The sequence below is a fragment of the Urocitellus parryii genome, unplaced genomic scaffold (assembly GCF_045843805.1).
Source record: "Urocitellus parryii isolate mUroPar1 unplaced genomic scaffold, mUroPar1.hap1 Scaffold_321, whole genome shotgun sequence".
NCBI classification, from domain to species: domain Eukaryota; kingdom Metazoa; phylum Chordata; class Mammalia; order Rodentia; family Sciuridae; genus Urocitellus; species Urocitellus parryii.
Window position 1 is genome coordinate 178,990 of NW_027552943.1, and position 21,723 is coordinate 200,712.

General features: G+C 54.7%; 2 protein-coding genes across 2 annotated transcripts; both read right to left on the bottom strand.

The window, feature by feature from the left end:
- Positions 1–553: 553 nt before the first annotated feature.
- Positions 554–2,070, bottom strand: Eva1b (eva-1 homolog B). The gene is made up of 3 exons (XM_026393463.2): positions 1,982–2,070; positions 1,532–1,627; positions 554–1,230 (listed from the first exon to the last, which is right to left on the bottom strand). Exons 2-3 carry the CDS (start codon positions 1,596–1,598, stop codon positions 806–808), a joined length of 492 nt encoding a protein of 163 aa, XP_026249248.1. The 5' UTR covers positions 1,599–1,627; positions 1,982–2,070; the 3' UTR covers positions 554–805.
- A 6,135-nt stretch (positions 2,071–8,205) lies between these two features.
- On the bottom strand, positions 8,206–18,103 carry Stk40 (serine/threonine kinase 40; the record flags this gene model as incomplete). Its single annotated transcript, XM_077794569.1, has 5 exons — positions 8,206–10,529; positions 11,787–11,871; positions 12,199–12,318; positions 12,461–12,605; positions 17,988–18,103. Coding segments are annotated over 5 exons (685 nt in total), but the record flags the coding sequence as incomplete, so codon positions are not given.
- Positions 18,104–21,723: the final 3,620 nt, after the last annotated feature.

The following is a 21,723-nucleotide window of genomic DNA, read 5'->3' on the forward strand; positions in this document are numbered from 1 at the left end:
GGAAGGCATCTCCTACCTATGGCAACCCCTAGCCCGAGACCTGGGGGCAGAGGGGGCCGGGCGGGTTGGGTTCTGCCTGAGGGCAGGGATTCCGGAATCCAGCTGTGCATGGAGGTTGGGCTGAGAAGCTCTTCTCTCTGGGCCCAGATATCCTCCCCCAACCCCCACCCCCCACCTACCTCCCAGACAGTCACCTATCCACTCGAATGCACCCTCGGTTTAGACATAAACTCCGCCCCCTCAAGCACACACAGTTATATTGGGGCTGAAAGCCCTTAGCGTCAAGGTCAGGGTCCCCAGACCCTGTGTGATTGCAATGATGCCTGAGCGCAGGGCAAGGTGCTCAGGTGTTCGCTGGTAAGGAATGCATATTATGTGTGCGACTGGCGGAATGTGGAGCAAGGGTGTGTGACTCTTTTTGCTATCTGTGAAGTGGGAACAAGCATGTCGGTCTGGCGGTCTGGCGGGGTGTAACGAGGTGGTACAGTCTGGTAAAGGAGTGGAGTTGGCTCTCAGTCCTGGGGACCACTAGTAGCAAGGGAACAGAGGGAGAGACTGAGTCACTGAGAATGCAGCTTTCATTGGTCACTTCACCTCTTCATCGTTTCTTAAGGAGACAAGGTGGAGACTTTGCATCTTCCTCCCACCCGGCCCAGGGAAGGGTGCCTCCCAGAAGGTAGCGCCCATATCCAATAGCACCAGGGGAATGTGAGGGGGGTGAGGCAGTCCAAAGGTCCTAGGGCAGCTCTAGGCTCAGTTGCCTGACCAGTACTCAGCGCCATGCACCATGCACCGGAGTAAGGCGTCAGTAATAGTGCATGCGGCCCAGTGTGCCAGTAGAGCTGGGCCCCAGGGTGCCGGTGCCCAGAAGGTCTGGCTGCCCTGTGCGCCAGATCTCGCGCAGGATCCGCTCGCGCTCCTCCAGCCGCTGCGCGCGCTCCAGTTCCTCAGCAGACGTGAAAACATTGACGCTGAGGGGTCCGTCGGGCTCCGTAGCCATCTCCGGGCCAGGTAGCGTGTCGTCGGGGCCCAGTCGCGTCACCGTGTCGTCATCATCCTCATCGTCGTCCTCAGGCTCTACGGTGCTGCTGCGGAGGTCCCGGCGAGAAGCCGTACCCCCGGGCCGCGCGCGGGGCGCGCAGGAGATGCTGATGACCAGCAGACAGAGGGTCAGCAGCAGGCCAAAGCAGACGCCCAGCACGAAGTAGAGGCCAAAGCTCTCGGGGTTAGCTGGGGGACAGAGGGCAGAGGTCATGGAAGGACCTTGGCTTATAGGAGCCATTTCAACTTGGAAAGACTCTGGGTTTGGGGCAAGGACAGTAACCCCCCCGAGGTAACCCCGATTTGAAGGACGGCGGGGAACAGTCATCAGGAAATCAGAGTGGGAGGGGAGGGAGTAGGTGACAGGCTGGGAAAGGGTTATAATGGCAGGGGCGTGGAGGTGGGGCGCGACCCGAAGGTGGGGAGCGATCGGGTGGTATAGGGGCGCGGAAGCGTCCTTGTCCCCAAGGCCCTTGCGCCTGGCCCTCACCGCGGATGTGTGCGTAGGCCGCCAGGCTGTTGCTGAGTAGCTCCATGTCTCTTCGGGGGGCGTCCATGCTGCTCCGGGGGCAGCTTCCCTGTCAGCCTGCGAGGTCAGCGAAGTCAGTCCTCCCCTTCAACCCAGCCCAGAGCTGGCTCTGACCCGCTGGCCCCTTAGGCAGCTCCTCTCCACGGAGGAGCGGCCCTTTCCACCCCAGGAAGCGGCTCCCTAACTTGGTCGCAGACCTGGGTCCTGTTAGGGGGAATCCTTCCTCCCGGCGCGGACGCCCCTCCATCCTGGGGAGCAGTCGGGAGAGCCGCAGGAGGCTCCGCCCACCTGTGGGGTCCCCGGGAGGCCCGGTTTCGTCGTCCGGGGCGGGATGCGGGTGGGTGACGACTCCGGGGAGGGGAGGCCGCCCTCCCGAATCTCGCCCGGGGGCCGGAGGCCCGACTCACTCACCGTCAGCGCCCGTTCCCTGGCTGCCCGGCCCTGGCGGGTCCGGCGTGGGTCCCGGCGGCCGCATACACCCGGGGCCCGCCGGTCCCGCCCGGTCCGGTCCCAGCCGCCCCGCCCGGCTCGGCTCCCAGCGACGGCAGCGCGGGCCGGACACGGCCGATGGACCAGCGGCGGAAAGTTTCCTCGGAGGAAAGAGGAGGGGCGGGGCGGGGCGGCCCGGGAGGCGGGGAAGGGCGCCGCGGAGGAAGGGGAGAGGAGCGCGCGGCCGCCGAGGGGTGGCGGTCGGCTCCCCCACAGGAAGCCGTTGGGGAGGCCGCGGGCAGGGGCCGCCCCCGGGCCACCACTAACAACAACAATAACACTGTTATTAATAACGCGCTTTTCTGCCTCGGTGCCAAGCAGCGGGCTCAACCCTTTACACGTCCTCCATTTATTCCTAACAACCCTAGAACGCGAGTATCATTATCTCCACTTCGCAGATAAAGTCAGCAGAGTCATGGAGAGACCCAAGAACCTCACCAGATGGTCAGGTTTTGAACCCACAGCTCTTTGACCCGAGCACTAAGGCTCCAAACCATTTCCCTCTCCCCTACTTCTTTCAGGGGTCTCAGGCAGTCCAAGCTCCCTCCCGCATCCAGGGAATACTGCCCCTCCTCCCCGATCTTTCCCAGACCTGGGCAGAGGTCGCCAGCACCTCTAGGCCCTCAACCATCTTGGAAGGAAGGAGGCTCTCAGCCCCTCCTCCCGAGGCCCAGGCATGAGTGTGTCCAGCTGGCCCAGCTCTGATCTGGTCGCTCAGGGTTAATGATTGTTGGATTGTTGAGCCAGGCTGGGGCCAGGCTTGCAGACCCAAACCCTGCATGGGGCCTCTGCTTGTGCAAAAGAGCTCCTGGGCTCCTCTTCACAGACCCCTGTGGCAGAATGCATGCCCCCACCCCCTAAACTTGCCTGGACACACACACATGCTTCTCCATTTGGGTTCGGGGTGTGTGCATGCAATGTGTGATTAGTGTTGCAGCTGGGGTCTTCTTTCTTTCTGCCCAGTACCCTCCTCCCTGCTCCATAGCTTCCCCCCCCTGGTGTTGGAGCTGGGGTGAGGGGGAGGCCTTCTTGGCAGGAGCCTTAGAAAGGAGGAGGGAAGGAAGGGGGAGAGGAAATTGCAGACATAGCTGAAGGCGCTGCCTGAGGCCTGTGGGCCATCGACCCCCTCCCTGTCCAGGCAGCAGACCCCCACTCCACCGCTCCTGAGACTGGGTTCAAGTAGAGGGCAGATCTAGATGGGGAAGTGACTAGGACTGACGCCCACCTGGATGTCTTTGTGACTGTTTACTCTGCTTCAAGAGGTGGCCTGGAGGTATTTCTGCCCACATCTGTGTGGTTGCCTATTTCCATTTAATAGCGCTTGAATCTGTTTGCGGAGGTGGGCATGCCTGTGTATAAACTGCCACAGCCCCTGGTCAACAACTGCTGAGAGTGTGTGCCTAGCCCTTCCTCAAAATGGGGATTTGGCAGTAAACAAGACACCAGTCCTTGTCCTCGCTGGGAAGGACGCATGGAGGAGATAGTCTTGGGTACTGTGAAGTGTGCACAGGAGGGTGGGTGAGGGGGATGGGGTGAAGGACACCGGGGGAGCTGGCACAGGGACATTTGAAGTGAGACCTGAATCCTGCAAGGGGGCAGCCAAGCCAGAATCTGGAGGAGAGTATCCCCAGCAGGAAAAAGGGAAAAGGGCTCACAGGACCAAAAAACCAGTATGGGCACCTGTGGGCATGGGAGAGTGACTGACAGAGAGGGCGACCAAGCAGGGGCTTGCTTTTGATGATAAGTGTAATGAGGAGGTCTGGAGAGCTTTAAGCAGGTGTCATGGTCCCATGATATTTGGGAAGATCCCTGTGGTGGCTGGGGTAGGGAGGGCCACAGGGGTGCAAGAATGGAGGCAGCAGTGAGCAGGTTGGCAGCCATCCAGGCAAGTGACTGCCAGGGCCCCCAATTGGGATGGCTGGCGGAGGAGAGAGAGGAGATTGGTGGTGTTTAGAAGGGAGTTCCTGTGTGGACTTGGACATGAGGGAGGGAAGAATTTAGTGTTGATCTTGGGCCCATGCACCTGAGGGAAGTTGATGTGGGAAGCAGGTTTTGGGGAAAGTGAGAATTTCATGTTAGATGTTAGATTTGAGGTGCCCATTATATACCTGGGTGGAGGGGTCACAGAGGCAGGTGGAACCCCAAGACCCAGGTACCATTTCCAGTCAGGAAACAAGATAGATTTAACACCCAATTAGTGGTGGATCATCTAGGGCGGAGGAGTAGAGAGAGAAGAAATCTGTCTACAGCATGAATCCCCCACACCCAACTCTGGGTAGGGGTGGAGGTTACCTGGAGGAGTCTGCAAAAGTCCAGCGAAGTGGGAGAAAAAACAGGCAAGAGCAAGGACATGAGCTGCATTACATGGGACTGAGCGGTAAAAAATGCGGCCAGAATCTGAACCTTGGCTTGGGCAACACGGTGACGTTGTCAGCGATGCTGGTAGGTTTCCATGGTTTATGTCCTACCTCTTCAAGGCATGCAAGTGCTGGGCTGATGGCACAGATAGTATAGTTGCTCTATTGTTGGGAATGTGTTGACATGTTTAGTACCCACCATCTACTTGAGTATTGGTGTGTGCCGTGGCTTTGCTGTATAACCACGTGCGTTGAGGGGTATGCACGTCGGTTTATGTGGCACCTGCCTGTGCTTCTGTGAGTGTGAACATGCATGCTTGTCTGGATGTGTGCAGGTGCAAAGCCTAGGATATGTTTCTGTAAAGCTGTTGCCATTCATCTCTGTGCTGTACAGATCTCTGTGCACCTCTACCCGTAGGCAAAGGCGTGTCTGTGTCTGGGTTGGCATGGGATGTGTGTGTTTGCCATGGGTCAGGTGTGACTCAGCCCTGGGGAAGCAGGTGGCTATGCTGGAATAAGGTGAGTATTGACAGTTGCTGGTCCCTATACAGAGGGACACACAGTGTCCAGAGTGTAACCTTCCACAGGGGGATGCATAGAGCCAAGCCAGGCCTGGTGGGAGAAGTGGCAGTGTTGCCCTAGAGGGTTCTGAGAAGACAGGGTGGCTCCTGGAGGCCCTGGGGAAGGTGCCTGAACCTTCAACCAGTGTCATCTGCACAGTCCATCTGCCCTGTGGCTGCCTGCCTGTCCCTGCCTGCTTCTCCTCCCTTGCCATCCTGCCTATAGATCTGCTCAGCCACTGCTTCAGTCTTGTGGCTGGGATCCCTCTGCATGTCTGTCAGGGGCCTGTCTCGCTCATTTCCTGCCTGCATATCCATGTGCTAATCTCCTTCCTACCACCTCCCATGTCTCCCCAGAATTTAGCTACTGCCCGTCAGGTTACCCTCCTGCTGGCTACTTCTCTCCTATCTGCCTGGCAGACTGGGATTTGTCACTTTGTAAAGCACAGAACGCTCCTAAGAGGAAACCGGAAAGACAGGTCTCCATGGGAGGTCAAAGGGATTGAGATCCAGACTGTGGGGAGGGGCCTCGTGGTGCGTAGCACGCTCAGGGACCAAAGCAAAGCATTGCTCCCTCCCCCTGTGGCCCAGTGGGGGCTGGCTCTGGCTGCTGTGCTGCTGACACTGGTCCTCCCCCAACCACAATGGTGGTTTTGGATGAAGGCAAGAAGGGGCCTCACACAGGGCTTCCTGGGGCCTGCCCAGTGCTCTGCGTGTTTCCACTCCCCCAATGCCCAGGACATCTGCTGAGACCAGGGTACAAGGAGAAGGAATAGAAATGGATACTAAGTCCCCTCCTGGTGCCTGATGCTCCCTGTGTGGTTCACAGCACAAATCCCATTTGACAGGAGGAAAGCGAAGCTCCTGCGATCAAGACCATGGCTAGTATACCGACCTTAACATCTAATTTAAAAAATGTAGGATGGGGCTGGGGTTGTAGCTCAGTGGTAGAGAGCTTGCCTCATGTGTGAGGCACTGGGTTTGATTCTCAGCACTGCATATAAATAAATGAATAAAATAAAGGTCCATCAACAATTAAAAAATATATTTTTAAAATGTATGATGGATTTTTTTTTTTTTGTCCTGTGATAGAAGATAAAAAGGAATGATGTGGATTTTTAGAATGACCCCTTGCTGGAGGGCGACACCTGTATGCAGGCAGATGCTGGAATACTGCAGTTGTGTCCTGTGAAATGAACCTGGCTAAGGTTCTGAACAATGTAAAGTACGAATTTCCCCCACTCTACCCAGCAGTTAGATTCCCAGAAAATTCAACATTTATTATGTTGTGCCCTTTGTCTATGTGTGCGATGGAGTTGGATCCTGGCTCTGGTCATTATAAACAGGTTTCCCCTTATGTTGTGCAGGCTGCAGAGTCTGGTGTCCTCATGGGGTTGTCCGAGATCCCTGGCCCCCTGTGGTGACTACTGCACTCCCCACACCCAACTCCAGTAGATGACAGAAAAGATTCTTGCTGTCCTTCAAGCAGCTCAGCAATTGAGTTTGGGAGAATCACTAATTGAGTGGCGGGTCAGGTTTTGATGTGCACAGTGAACAACAAATAAGGGTTCCAGAAGACCAGGTAGGCGTAGCGAGGGAAGGATCTCAGGTGACATTCTGAGCAGCAAACTGCCAAAAGGGTGGGAGCTGTGCAGGTGGATATCTGGGAGAAGAGACTTCTGGAAAGGGTGCCAGTGGCAAGGCCAGGGTGGAAGCTGTGCCGGCTTGGGATGGGAGCCCTGTGCGATAGGGACAGAATAGGTGAAGGAGAGGGGTGAGGAGTCAGGAGGTGGCAGGCGGGAGCCTCAGTGGGGACCTTCAGGAGCCATGAGGGCCTTTGGATTCCTGCATGGGGCGGAAGCCACTGGAGGGCTGTGAGGAGTTTAGAAGGCACACTCTGGCCACCGGCTGGTGCCTGTGCCGAAGCCCAGAGAAGGAGGAAGGAGAGGGTTAATGCTGGAGTAGGGGCTGGGGGCTGATTCAAGGCAGGGCTGGGGTGGCCGGAAGAGAGACAGATACAGGCAGACTTGGCTCTGGAGCTGGGACAGCTCAGCCACCAGGGTTTCCTCACTTCCTTTCCCACTTTAGACAGCTCGGCCGGCAGTAAGTCTGGCTTCTCTGAAACTGCTCTCCCTGAGGACCCTGGAGGCCGGGGGTGGCCAAAAGGGATGGAAACTTCTCAGTTCTTACTTTGTTTTGACCTCTCAGGAGCAGAGGAGGCCGATCACATCCACTTTGGGGTACCTACCTTGCTTCCAGGGAGCCCAGTAATAACTTTGGGAAGACAAACAATCCCCTTTCTGATCAATAAATCCACAGTTGTGTGTGCCACTGTGTCAGGCCTAGTTCGTGCCGAGGCCACAGGGGTGAGCAAGACAAAACCCTGCCTGCAAGGGACTTGCAGCCTTGTGTCGCTGAACATAAGCCTGGCACTGTGTAGGTGCCCGGGAGCCATCTCACACTGAGACTGGAGGGGTGGAAGGGCAGGAGTGGGACTGCGAATGGATTCAGGTCCAGGTGCAGTGGGGTGGGCTGGGAGCCACGGCACCTCCTGACAGGGTGGGTATCCAGGACAAGCAGGGTATGGACCAAAGGTAACAGGTGGAACCAAAGACACCTGGGCTGCTGGGGTGGAGAGGGGCTGTCCTGGAGCAAGGGCAGGTACCAGGGCCTTCATACCTCTTGGGGAAGCATCTCTTGCTTTAGACACCTGCCCAGAAAGGATCTGCCCCTTTTGTGCTGGGCCTGGGTAAGGGTCTGGCAGAGGGAGGGGCTGGCTTACCTCTAGTTTCACTGCTCAGGAAATACAATCTACAGTCTAAATTTAGGCACGAGAAGGAAGGAAGGAACCCCCTGAGCTTCCTACGGAGGGGAGGGCAGGGAGGGTGGTGCAGGAAAAGGCCTGGTCTGGCCCTTCTAATCCCAGCTGCCCTGGACAGGCATGGACATGTGGGCAGTCTTTCTGGCCACACCAGTCTTTGACGGAAAGAATCAGAACTCTCCAGTTGCAGAGGCTCTGGGACCCCTCCTGCCTGGCCAGGTCAAGCAGGCAGCTTTCATCCCGAGTCCCCTCCCTGTTCTGGCCACCTGAACTGGGGTTGGGGTGCCCCTGCTAGCAGAGCCCAGAACTGCCAGGACCTGCCTTGCTGGAATGGGAAGGGACAGGGTGGGGTGGGGGCCAGAGAGGGAGGCATGGAGCAGGGCAAGAACGGCAGACATACAGGCCACAGTGGCTCCAGATCAGGAAGTTTTATTGCTGACATGCAGGAAGAGTCCCCATGTAGTACAAAAATATGTCTTTATACAAACTTTTTTGTGACTTTTTCCATTTTCTTTACAATAGGACTTCTCCCAGTGTGTGACACCAGTGAGGGCAGACCCGATCTCCTCTCATGTGTTTCACCAGAAGTGTAACCAGACGCACGGGTTGACCTTGGAAGGAACCAGTCTGTCTGCTAGGGTTTTGCAGACCTGAGGATATTGCTTTGAAAAGGAGACAAATCACACATGGAAAGCAGGCCCAAGGGGCTGCTGGGCAGAGGCCCTGCCAAGGCAGGCCCTGGCCAGGCCTCAGAGCCTCACTGGAGGACAGTCACAGGGCTGGGAGCCCAGGCCGACTAACATTTCTGCTCCCTTAGGAGAATTTTCTTTAGCAAATAAATATAGAAAAGAGGCCTCCCCACCCCACAACACCATGCCCTGGCTCTCAGCGGCTGGACGGCTGAGCTAGAGGCAGAGCTGGGTGCTCAGGGAGTAAGTGCTGAGCTCAGGTGGGCTCCCACAGACCCACCAAGGCAGAGGCACAAGGCGCCCAAGTGCTGGATTGGGAGCATGGGAAGGAAGGGGCGTGGGCGGCCCTGCTACTGCTGGCAAGAGGTTGCCCCATTTTTTCCAGATGGGGAAACTGAGGCACAAGGAGGTTTGGGAACTTGCCCAAGGTCACTCACAGTGAGTCAGTTTTTTTCCCCCTTGTGTTGGGGGGTGGACAGCTCACACTCTGGGAAACATTGTTGCATCCCCAATGGGGAGCAAGGACAGGTAGAAAGGGCCTTACGCTGCCCGAAGGGGACACTCAGACTCTCTGAGGACACACGGCAGGTAGGCCTCTGGGGAAGGGTCTTTGCTTGGCACCAGAAAGAGCCAAGGTTCAGTGAGGGAAATGGGGAGAGGAGGGCATTCTGGTGAGAACAGCATTTCTGGCAAGACGGGCATCCACTTCAAAATCTCGGCTCAAGAGGCAGCAGGGCTGTTCTCAGGCCAGGCGGGCAGGTCCTCAACCCCTGCAATTCTCCCCACAAGCCTCCCACCCCATGAAGGCCCCTGGCCATGGTCTGTCGGGGGAGACACACCATCTACTGAGGCAAGGTGGGAGGGGAGACACCCCATGGTTCATTCTCTGAACACCAGGGGTGGAGGCAAGACAGCATGCAAACAGGGCCCTGTCCCCAGCCAGGCCCACAGTACCCTCTCCAGCCCAGTCACAGGCTCCCTTCACATTGGGCTCCATGTTACCTGGTACCACATGAAGGATAGAGAAGGAAGCAGGGCTAACACGCATGTGCAACACCTCAGAAAAGCCACTGAGATGAGAGAAAGCCAAGTTTAGAAAGAACTCCCATCACTGGACACAAGCCCAGTGGGCTGGGAGCAGAGAGGTCCAGCAAGGAGGACCCTTCTTTGCCTGGAGGTGTGGAGGGAGCCCACATGTGGGCCATGGACCCCTGCTGTCCAGCCAGGCTGGGGACAGGGACTGGCCATGGGCTGAGCCACCTAAGGATGGGAGAGAACTTGGTTTCAGTAAAAAAATAAATATATTTGAATAAGATGAGGTGAAGGTTTTCCAAAGCTCGGATTGAGGGGCCGGGGGTCAGAAGGGAGGGATGGCGCAGACTAGGGGGACTGGGCAGTGGGGGGTGGCACTCATTCTGGGAGCCAGCAGCGAGCTGCACTTTCAGCTTATTTGACTGTGGGGAGCAGCAGCCCCCAAGCCGGGCAGACGCCAGCTGGATCAGGGCTTGGGGGAGTGGGTGGGCTCCCTCCTCCTGTCGCTCAGTCCAGAGACAGCGTGGTTAGAGACAGAGGTAGATTAAAATGTCATGATTAAAAGCAGATTAGTCATCTAGGCCTCTCAGATTTAAAAACCAAACAATCAAGCAATCATTCCAAAAGGTAGCTTCGTGGTACCTCTGCTGACCCCACATGTGACCTGGGCTGTCCCTGTCCCTGCCCTATCCCTGTTGCAGCCTGGGAGAGTCCAGCACTATAGGGCCCAGCCTCAACAGGGCTGGGGGCCGGAAGAGGTGGTGCTGGGGCTGGTGCCCCTGGCTGAGGCTGCTATTTCCGCAGGTAGCGCTGTGCCAGGATGGCGGTGTCCAAAGAGGTCATGGGCTGTGCGTCGTGGCCCAGCCGTCGCACTGGTGGCACGCTGCCGAACTGTCTCTTGGGCACCCAGCTCCGGGCCTCGTGAATGGAGCTCTTCTCCTCGGCCAGCAGCAGCTGCTGCCGCATGTAGTTCTCAAACTCGTATTGAGAGCATTCCTCTGTCACCTTTGCCTGTGAGGCCCAGAGGGACCAAAACAAAGAGGGCAGCAGACAGAGAAGACAGGGTGAGTATGGCACCTGGCTCCTGAGGTCCTTCCTAGACACCGCACTTTGGGCACCACTGAGCCTGGAGCCATGTGTGGGTCCCTGAGTGTTGGCCTCTGGCTGATGGCACGGCACACTGCTGGCTGCCCCTGGGCATCGCTGCAGCACACACCTGTGCCCTTTCCTACTCACCCAAGAGAGGTGACATTAGCTTCCTCACTGTGAGGAAGTGGCTGTCTCCCCTCACAAACATTCTCTGAGCCCTGACAGGGGCCAGTGTAGACCAAGGGTAAGAGCAAGGCCCGGGGTGTTTCTATCAGTCCTACACATGGGGCCCACTGCTGGGCTCCCCAGACACAGGCAGACAGTGACTGAAACTGCACCAGTCATCACAGAGGAAGTGGGCTTTAGAATCAGACTTGGGTTCAAGGTTCAGCTCTAACTTCTTCAAAGCTGTGTGACTTTGGGGAAATCATTTTCTCTGAACCTACTTCTACCCTTGGGAACGGGATAAGACTATAGGCCGTGGGGAGGGCTGACTGAGACATACTGGGGTGGGCACTCGGTGCGTGCTAGTGACGATGATTTCAGCTGCTCAACAGCCCAGGGAAGGTGGGAGGTGGAGGGTAGGCCTGAAACTTTCTCTTCTCAAGGGCCTAGATGCTTTGCTGTGGTCCCGGGCATGGATCCTCCTGCTCCTGCCCGCCCACTGCTTGCCGAGGTAGGCCAGGAAGGGAAGAGGTGCTTACAGTGTATTTCAGGCCTCGAGTTCCCCCAGGGCTCGGCCAAGCCCTGCCATCGAGGGGGCAGCCTATGATCACTGACGGTTTCTGCCTGGTGCCCAGGTCCCTACCCTAACTAAGGCCTAGCACTTTCTCCAGCGTAGGGAACCAGGAGAAGAGAAAACAGGGATGAATGAATCATCTGGAAAATGAAAAGCAGGAAGAGTGAGAAAGAACCCAGTGAGTCAGAGGGGCAGAGAAATGTGACTTGGGCAGGAAGAGGAAGCTCAGAGGGCCAGGCAGGGCCGCCTGCTGTGGGCCTCCTAGAAGCTGGTAATGGGACCATGGGAGTGCTAGCTGAGGAGGACACAGGCAGGCTGTGGCAGCTCAGGTGGGACACTTTTCTCCTTCCCCACTCCAAGGGCTGGGGAGAAGCTGAGGAGGCCCTGTGCCTGCGAGGGGCTGCCGCCTGGAACCCTCCCCATCTGCCCTCCCCACTCACCTCCTGGGAGCTGTCTGCATTGCTCATCTGGTCATCGATGTCAGGAACCACTTGCAAAGGCCCGCTCAGAGATGACAGGGACTGCCTGCAGGAAGGCAGACTGGTCAAGCTGGCTCCAGGCAGCCCCCACTGCTCCAGGCTTGGCTGGGGTCAGACACTCTGGCCTGATACAACTGACTGCTTCTCTGAGCTCATTTGCTCATCCAATAAAGAAGAAATGCTCTTCCTGTGGCGTGGTGGGAACTCAGGCAATCCCCATCCCACAGCTGGCAGGATCTGGCCCAGCGGGAGAGGCTCTGTCTAGGGGAAAATCTGGACATCTGACTGGCAGAGAAATGGGCTCGGAGTGGCCTCTTTTCTGCACAGGACAGACAGGACACCTGGGTGCTCAGCCCAGTGCCAGCCCACTTACCATGATGCAATGATGGCACTGAGGGCTTCCAGGACATCGGTAGCAGCCAGGCGCTGCTGGGGGTCAAGGACCAGCAGTTTCCGGATGAGACACACAGTGTTCTCAGAGACACGTCCATCCCTGACCACAGAGATGGAGGAAAGAGGGCTCAGCAGGGCACCATAGGGCTGGGTCTCTGACCCAGGACTCTAGGGCGCCCTGTGCTGTCTCCCATTATGAGCCCACAGGGCAGGACCATCCCCTCCCTGGACGCAGGACTCACTCAGGAATGGTGTACTCAGCGGCCTTGATCTTGCGGAAGAGCTCCTGTGGGATGCTGTCGTAGAAGGGGAACTGCCCATAGAGCATGGTGAAGAGCACCACGCCCAGGGCCCACATGTCGCTCGGTTTGCCCCTGTATGGCCGGCCTGGGGGCAGAGAACACCAAACTCAGTGGCAAAAAAAGGCCATGGACACCCCTCAGCTGGTCAGCTAGTGCCTACAATCTCACCTGGGTGTCTCTCCAGCTGCCATTCTCACTCCTGGTCCCCTTCACACACTTGCTCCCAGAGCAAGCACAATGTAGCTGAGCTTCTGCTTGGAGTCCCTGTCGCCAGGAAACCTGGCTCCACAGGCAATACCTTTCCTGACCCCCTCATCTGTGTAGGCAGGAATCACGCTCCACCATGCCACCTGCTCTGACAAACTACAAGCCCCTGGGAGCTGGGCCTGACTTGGTGGCAGCAGAGAGGCTCCCAAAGCAAGTGGTCAATAATGTTTACAGAACAGCCATGTGGCTCTGGGCAAGTCAGCCACTCCCACTCCCCACTGCTCTCATCTCATCCTGTGGTTCCTTCATGGCACGGATTGCCACCTTCTTATGTCACTCCCAGCTCCCCCACCGGAAGGCAAGTTCTCAGAGGCAGGCACTGGCTGTGCTGTGCTCCCTGCTGAGTCCAGTGCCCAGAACAGACTTGAACATTTGCTTTGTCAACCTCTGTGCTGCAGTTTCCTTACTCTGTGCCATGGTTTGAATGTCCCATTAAGGTTCACTGAAATCTCATTCCGATTCACCTGGACTGATGGGGTTTCTGGACTATCTTGAGGAGGTCTGTTATAAACCAGTCTGACTCTGTGTTGCTTTTTTTTCATTTTGCAGTTCTGAGGATTGAACCCAGAGGTGTTGTGCCACTGAGCTCATCCTCAGCCGTTTTTTTTTTTTTTTTTTTGGTGTGTGTGTGTGGTGCTGGGGATTGAACCCCGGGCCTTGTGCATGCGAGGCAAACACTCTGCCAACTGAGCTATATCCCCAGCCCTCCTTAGCCCTTATTTTTACTTTGCCATAGGGTATCACTAAGTTGTCCAGGCTGGCTTTGAAGTTGTGATCCTTTTTCCTCAGCCTCCCAAAATGGGCTGGGATGACAGGCGTGCAGCACCGTGTCTAGCTTGAACTTTAAAAAAAAAAATTTTTTTAATGATTATTTTTTAGTAGTGAACACAACATCTTTATTTTACATTTATGTAGTGCTGAGGATGGAACTCAGTGCTTCAAGCATGCAAGCGAGCACTCTACCACTGAGCCACAACCCCAGCCCTAGCTTATAAACTTTTATTCTTCATAAATTACTAGTCTCTGGCACATGGTTATTGCAACAGGAAATGGACTAAGACACTAGGAAAGAAGGAAGCAGATTCTAATTCTAATGGAGTCCTTACCTTTTTTTTTTTTTTTTTTTTAAAGTACTGGGGATTGAACTCAGGGGCACTCGACTACGGAGCCAGATTCCTAGCCCTATTTTGTGTTTCATTCAGAGACAGGGTCTCACTGAGTTGCTTAAGTGCCTCATTTTTGCTGAGGCTGGCTTTGAACTCGCGATACTCCTGCCTCAGGCTCCTGAGCCCCTGGGATTACAGATGTGTGCCACCACACCTGGCTGAGTCCTGGCTTTTTGACAGCACTGGAAGAAACACTCATTTTACTAACTGTCCTTCAGGCAACAGCAAAGTTATCTGCCCAAGGCCACACAGCAGATGAGTGGCCAATGTCTAACTGCAAAAGGCCTGTTGCTTTCCTATTTTCAGGGCAACCAATTATCTCTCCATCCAGCAATAGAGCACCTCTCACTGGTCAGTCGCTGCCTGACCTACTCCTCCAAATGCAAAATGTGAGAACCACTGAAGCCTTCCAAGCCCCTTCCCAGTCCAGGACTATGATATATCCTGTGGACTAGCAGGCTGAGGCAGTCCAAATCCCCACAGACAACTTAGCTCTCTATGGTGTGGAAGAGACGCTTCTGGACACTTGTCATTTCACTAGGAGCCCAGCACTGCCTGGGCAACACTACTTTTCTGGGTCACCCTGTAGTGGGTTGTTCAGGCCCCAAAGCATTCTGGGTAGCTGAGGATGCCTTTGGGGCAGGGAGCTCTGGTCCTCAAGGTCTTATTAGGCCCAGTGAAGGTCAGAAGCTTAAGGAGATGGGAATGTGATGTACATGGAAGTGGTGGCACAGGCCTTGGTTTGCACCTTCATGGAGTACCATGGAACCTTCTTATCAGAGCCTGTCTCTACATCTGTTAAGGGGATGGTGCTACTGCCAGCTGCATTAGCTGTGTGGGGAAAGGGACTGTCTGTGTGGGGGAATTGACTGTCTGGCAGGTGGTTCTGTAGAGATGAGCCCATCCCAAGTTCTCTCAAGGCTGCAGTATCCCTGGACCTTTCCAGGGCTTGGTGCTCAAGAGGAACAGGAGTGACTTGTCACCAATCCCTTGGTCAATTTGAGGACAACTCTCTTCCCTTCCCCAGACTCTGCACCATCAAATGGGGTCCCCATATAGAACATAGGGCTCCCCAAAAGGCTCTGCCTCTCCTTCAGAGAGGGACTGGAGGGATCCAATTTTGCAGAGGACCAGGGGAACAGGGAAGGAAACAGAGTCTATAGTGGAATAGGGGCATGGGGCTTAATGGGAGGCATCCCTGAAATGAGGCTCAGTTTTCAGGTTTACTGTTAGCACCTAGTAGGTCACCCCTGCTGCCAGGACCTGAGGGCCCGAGCTGGCCCATAGGAACACACCCGCAACTTCTGCCCTGACCTGGACCTAATAAGACCTTGAGGATCAGAGGACCAAGCAGATTCTGCAAGGACATCTTTTTTTTTTTTTTTTAAATATTTTATTTTTTGGTTAGACACAATACCTTTATTTTGTTTATTTATTTTTATGTGGTGTTGAGGATTGAACCCAGGGCCTCGCACATGCTAGGTAAGCACTCTACCTCTGAGCCACAACCCCAGCCCAGACATCTTTTGTGTGTGTGTGGTGTGGGAACTGAACCCAGGGCCTTGTGCAAGGGCATCTAAGTGGGAAGGAGAACTTTTCCTAAGGTCTCCATTTTCACAGCCCTGTGCCTGATGTCCTGGGCTGTGCTTAGCATAAAGAATAAATGAACTGGCAGACCTGGGGCACATGGTGGCACTGGTACTTCAGCTTCTAATCCAGGAAGAGACTGAGGTACACAGAAAGGCACAGAGGGCTAAGGTCACATAACCCAGGCCTCTGGTTCTCCTGCCTATGACTCTTTCTGGTGCAGCAGGTTCCTTTGTTTCCTTCTCCACGACTACTAGCACAAGTCTAGAACAGCAGCCAGAGAGGTCACAGGTAGCAGCATGGAGGCCACCATTGCATAGCACCACCAAGGAGGAGCCTTGACCAAGAGCTGGTCCCCAATCCAAGTCCTGCAGATGTCTCAGACCCCACCTCACATTCCTGAGTGAGGGAGAAGCCTGGCTAACCTTCCAGGCTCTGTCACCTATAGGGATGCTTTGGGGACTATCATGGAGGATTGTGCTCAGCAAGCTAGGATGCATCCCTGGCACCCAAATCCTTCCAGCAGAAGCTGGGAGTCCATCCAAAATGCCCAGGCCTGGGGTGTGGCAACACTGTCCCTGGCACATAGGAAGCTCTGGTGGAGGATGACGACTTACTGGTCATCATGCATTCTCCAGCAGAAGGCCACAGCTCAGGAGAGGCTTCCAAGGGGTTTCAAATGTTTGTGGCAAGTCACAGCAGCCTGCTCCCAGGATGACATGTGACTTGGGAAGAGGCTGGTCCTGTGCTGCAAGAAGAGGGTGCATACAAGTGTGTTGGGGATGACCTGAATGAGAGATGGTTTAAGTCCCTGGTTCCTAAGGGACCAGGACTGGAGGGATCCAATTTTGCAGAGGACCAGGGGAACAGGGAAGGAAACAGAGTCTACAGTGGAATAGGGGCATGGGGCTTAATGGGAGGCATCCCTGAAATGAGGCTCAGTTTTCAGGTTTACTGTTAGCTATGATTTTTTTTTTTAATATTTGTTTTTTAGTTTTTTGTAGGTGGACACAGTATCTTTATTTTATTTTTATGTGGTGCTGAGGATCGATCTCAGTGCCTCACACATGCCAGGCGAGCGCGCTACCACTTGAGCCACATCCCCAACCCCTTAGCTATGATATTTTAACAAGAAATGTCATCTCTCTAAGCCTTGGTTTCCTCATCTATTAAAAGGGACTTGGGCTATTTCCCGTGCAGGGTAGCTGTGTGGTTCTAAGCAAATTATGTACACCGTGTGCTCAGCACAGTGCCTGCCACTTGGATATATGACAGCAGGTGACAGCTCAACAGTTTACATATTTGTGTACTGCCTGCTTCATCTCCATCGAAGGGAGCTCCCTGAGGGCAGCAGTGTTCATCTGCTTATTCACTGCTACATCCAAAGTACCTAGAGCAGCTAAGGATGGCTATGCACGTTTGCAGTCCCAGCAACTCAGGAAGATCTCATGACTGCAGATAGCCGGGGCAACTTAGTAAAAAAACCTGTCTCAAAATGAAATATAAAAAGGGCTGGGGTGGGCTGGGGATATAGCTCAGTTGGTAGAATGCTTGCACAAGGCCCTGGGTTCGATCACACACACACACACACACACACACACAAGGCTGAGGAATATCCTCAGGAGCAGAGCATCCCTGGGTTCAATCCTCTGTACTGGGGAAAAAAAGTTCCTAGAACTAGACTTATAGAACAAAGGATCTGGTAGGCCCAGCAAGGACGAGTAGAATGGATGCATGAAGTCCACTGAGGTGTACCTGGTTGAGGCTGGCTCAGCAGCTTCCTTTCACACCTGAGACAAATGGTGTTTCTCAACAGCCCATGTTGATTGAACTCGTGTGATCAGGCCTCTGCCCACCTCTCTCCAACTCCCATCAACTAAGCTCACTGTCTGAGAGTCTGAAGTTCTTCCAGTGTACCATGCTACCTCTGGGATACTCAGCCTAAGCCAGGTCACTGGCAGCCCTGCCACCCCCACCCCCACCACCGCCCCAAGGAGTTCATAGGTCTCTTTAAGATCACAGCTTAGGGGCTGGGTTTGTGGCTCAGTGGTAGAGTGCTTGCCTAGCACGGGCGGGACCCAGGTTTGATCCTCAGCACCACATACAAATAAAGGCATTGTGTTGTGTCCATCTCCACCTAAAGAATAAATGTTTAAAAAAAAAAAAAAAAAAAAAAGATCGCAGCTTAAATGTCACTTACTGGGAAAGCCCTGCAAGTGCCTTCTTAGGGTCTCTGTGAAATTCTAGCACTAATCTCCTAGCACTAATCTCATGCTTGAGTGTAACCAGTCCATCTTCCACTAGACTGCAGATTTTGTATATGGAGGAAGAGTACTGGTTTGGGCCACCAATGAAGCTCTAGCACCTATCCCAGGGCCTGCTGACAGGCGACACTTGTTCAGCGTGTGCACTGCTGCAGAGCCTGCCTATGTGCAGCCCACACGTACCGCTGAGCACATCAGGACTGATGTAAGCAGGGCTCCCTCTCTGGTCCTTCAGCAGGTCCCCCTCACTCACAAGATGCTTCCCGAGGCAGAAGTTAGTGATGGTTATCCGATGTGTCCTGGGAAAGGGAGGTAGAGGGTGAACAAATCTTGGTGTCAATAGTCAGGTGTACTAGACAAAAGTGGGGCACCCCGACTGGGCCAGCCATTAATCCTGAACAAAGGCAGTAGGCTTCTCTTCAAAAGGCAAAACAGCTGCCTCCATCCCAGGGAGCATAGAAATCCTAATCACATCCTTTTCTGGCCACCTGCTGAAATGTCCAGCAAGAATCTGTGCTGCTCTACCCTCTGTGTTGCAGGGGCTTTCTCTGAACCTGGCACTCTGGCTGAGGCTCAGGAGGTACAGACCAGGGCTTGCTTAGAACGATTTTCAGAGATTTCTCCAAAACAGCCTCACATGATATTCTAGGTTGGGAGTGATCTAGAAATTTAGTTAGAATCCTTCATTCACACATTAGAAAATTCTAGCAGAGGTGAGTGACCTTAAAACCTTCCCACTCTGCACTGTGTGGTGGTCAGAGGGCAGCCCTTGAGCCTCCAACACCCTGCCTCACCAAATCCTTCAACCATTGCAGAGAAGGCAACAGAGCAGAAGAGTGTGCCTCCCCGGGTGGGGAACCTAGCACATCAAGGAGCACAGGGATGGGCACACTTGAGGATCCTGGTCCTGCAGGTACACTTTCCACGTGCCCTGGGACAATGTGGAAGCTGGTCCTACACTGTGATGGTGCCAAGGACCCTGCTAACAGCACAGCCCAGCCTTTCTGGTGGGTGCTGGGTTTCTCCAAGGAGCCTCTGGCCTGTGCTGGCATTCAATCAGCCACAGCACAGGGGCCGAAAAAAGCCTGAACCACCCCAACACTCTCCTCATCCCTGTAGTCCTCAGAGGCTGACGGGACACCAGGGAAGGAGAGCAGCACAGCTGTCACTGCACAGAGCAACAGCATGCCTGCGGTTACTCTGACTTTCAAAAACCCCACTACAGGCTAGAGCATGCCTGGCAGATCCTGGCATTAGAAGGATGGCCTGGGAACCTTTCTGGGCAATTCCAGGACAGCAGGATCTTTGTCAACAAGTGGAACCAGCAGATGGCGAGAGACCCCTTATTCTTATGAGCAAACAGAACTTGGCTTTCTCCTCTTTGTGGCAGAGGGCGCACACTGGTGTAGATGCAGGGTGGCTGGGTGACAAGGAGCCTAAATGCAGGGGGATGGCCCATCCACTTAGGACTGAGTCTTCAGTGGCCCTTTCTAGGCTCCAAACTACTGTTCCAAGGCCCCCCACCCCCAACTCTCCACCTACTACTGGGGGTGAGGTCTTCTACTAAGGGCAGTCCATTCCAGAGAGCAGGCCCTGTGAGCTGGTGAGGCCACTTGGGGTCCTCAGGCAGGCTGGGAGAATGGAGCTTTGGGCAATTGGCCCTCTACTCAGCTTCCTCCCAAGAGAGTGCTGGACACTGACAAGGGCCCTGTGAGGGCCGGGCAGCAGGGAGCACTCGTTGCCAGGTCTGACACTCCCTGGCATGTGAAGCACGGGCCCAACAGATGCTGAGGATCACAGTACACTGGGCTCTGTGGGCCAGCTGAGGCCACCAAACTTAGAGGGCATACTGCAGTGTCACATGAATAAGATAATGTGGCCAGGGCTGGGGTTGTTGCTTAGTGGTAGAGTGCTTGCCTTGCATGCGTGAGGCACTGGCTTCGATCCTCAGCACCACATAAAAACAAATAAATAAAATATTGTTTCCATCTACAACTAAAAAAAAAAAAAGATAATGTGATCATGAGCTGGTTTACTCCAACAATTTTCAAATCCCTGCAGCACGGTGGAACGCTTCCTGGTGTTTTTCACCTGGAACAACAGAGCCTGGGCTAGGAGCCACTAACATTAGCATCAGGTGAGGAACATGGTCCCTTCAGGTGGAGCAGGTAGGCACAGAGAGGTCATTTAGTCAAGACACGGTTGGACTCTCCAGGAAGACCCTTGGCATAAGTTGGGGTGCTCCTACATGCTTTGGGGAGTTCAGGTGATAGAGGGTTCTGGAGTTCATCCTTGGGTGGCACTATTGCCCCCTTCTCCCAATCCCCCTTGACATTATCAGTTGAGCACTTAGTAAGAAAGAGGCCTGTTCTCGCCCCTCATGCAGCCCAGCAGGGAGCCTTTCTCACTGCCTTGTTTCAGATGGTACAACTAAAGCACAGAGAAACAGAGACTTAAGGTCCTATAGCTAATGAGAAAGGAGTAGGGTCCAACCCTAGGCTGTAATATCCAGAGCCTGCCACCAGGACTGACTGACGCCCAGCTGTGTCTCTGGGCACTGCCCAGCACATGGCTGAATTTTCCTTCTGTTCTTTCAAGGCTGACTCATCCTGTGTTTTGTACTTCAGACTCTACCCTGACCCAGAAAACAGGATTCCCTGTCTCTGAGAGTCTTGGGGCAGTGGCTCTGGGCTCTGAGCCTTTCTAGGAAGTTCACAATGTGGACTAAAAAGAAGTCCTCAGGCCGGACGTAATCCCAGTGGCTTGGGAGGCTGAGACAGGAGAATAGTGAGTTCAAAGCCAGCCTCAGCAATGGTGAGGTGCTAAGCAACTCAGTGAGACCCTGTCTCTAAATAAAATACAAAATAGGGCTGGGGATGTGGCTCAGTGGTCGAGTGCCCCGGAGTTCAATCCCTGGTACCAGGGGGAAAAAAAAGAAGTCCCCAGAGAGGAGACTTCTGCACACCTGGGGGTTAGAGGGATCCACTGGCTCTCTCTAAGAGGCCCCCATGGGGGGTGCCAGTGAGGAAGGGTACCTCCTACCAAGCTGTCTTGTCCCTGTGTCAGCTGGGTGGGTACAACAGCTGGGGGTATGGCAGCAAGGGAAGCTCCACAGGGGCCAAGCTGTCTCTTTACAGCACAGTCTCTATGGTGGGGAGGATGTGGGCTCAGAAATGCAGGGTGTGTGGCTAAGGGTGGATTTCCCCAGAGTTGCATCCAAGAGGCTCCAGAGCCCTGCAGCTATCTCGGGGAATTCTGCTGGCAAAGAGCTTGATGCAAACAAAGGCTCTTCTGTCCTCTGCATTCCCGGTGGGAATGTGGGTTCCAGCTCTCACGCATGTCCACCCTACAGAATTGTGACTGGTGGCCAGAGCTTCAGAGTACAGGCAAAGGGTCTCAGCAAGGGTCATGAGTACCTTGAGAAATGGGTGGCCCCAGCTCTGAACCCCCTATGTTTTTGCCTTGAACATAAGACTGCTTGGGCCTCTGGTCTGGAAGGTTCCCACAGAGCAGCACTGTATTTTCTCTTCCCAGCCACTGAAGCTGCAAGTGTATCCTGTGGGCTCTGAGGCTGAAGACAGCAGGAGGACAGCTTAAGGGAAGGGACAGTTGGCTCAGGACTCAAGATCTTTGGGTCCTTGTCCTTACCTCCTTGCTGTGTGACTCTCTTGCTAAGCCTGTTTCCCTCTGTGATACAGGGAGAACACTAGTGCCTGACTCAGGACCATGTTGGCATCTACCAAGGGAAGCCCACTGAAGGTGGCTGGCCTGTGTCTGCTACATAGCAAGCTGCCATCATCCTCATCCTCTGCCAGGGCTACTGATGGGAAACCCCAGGAAAGACACTGTCCATGAGGCAGTGGGTAACGACCTAAAAGCACATGTGCCAGGGTGGCTGAGCCTCTCTGCCATGGCAAAA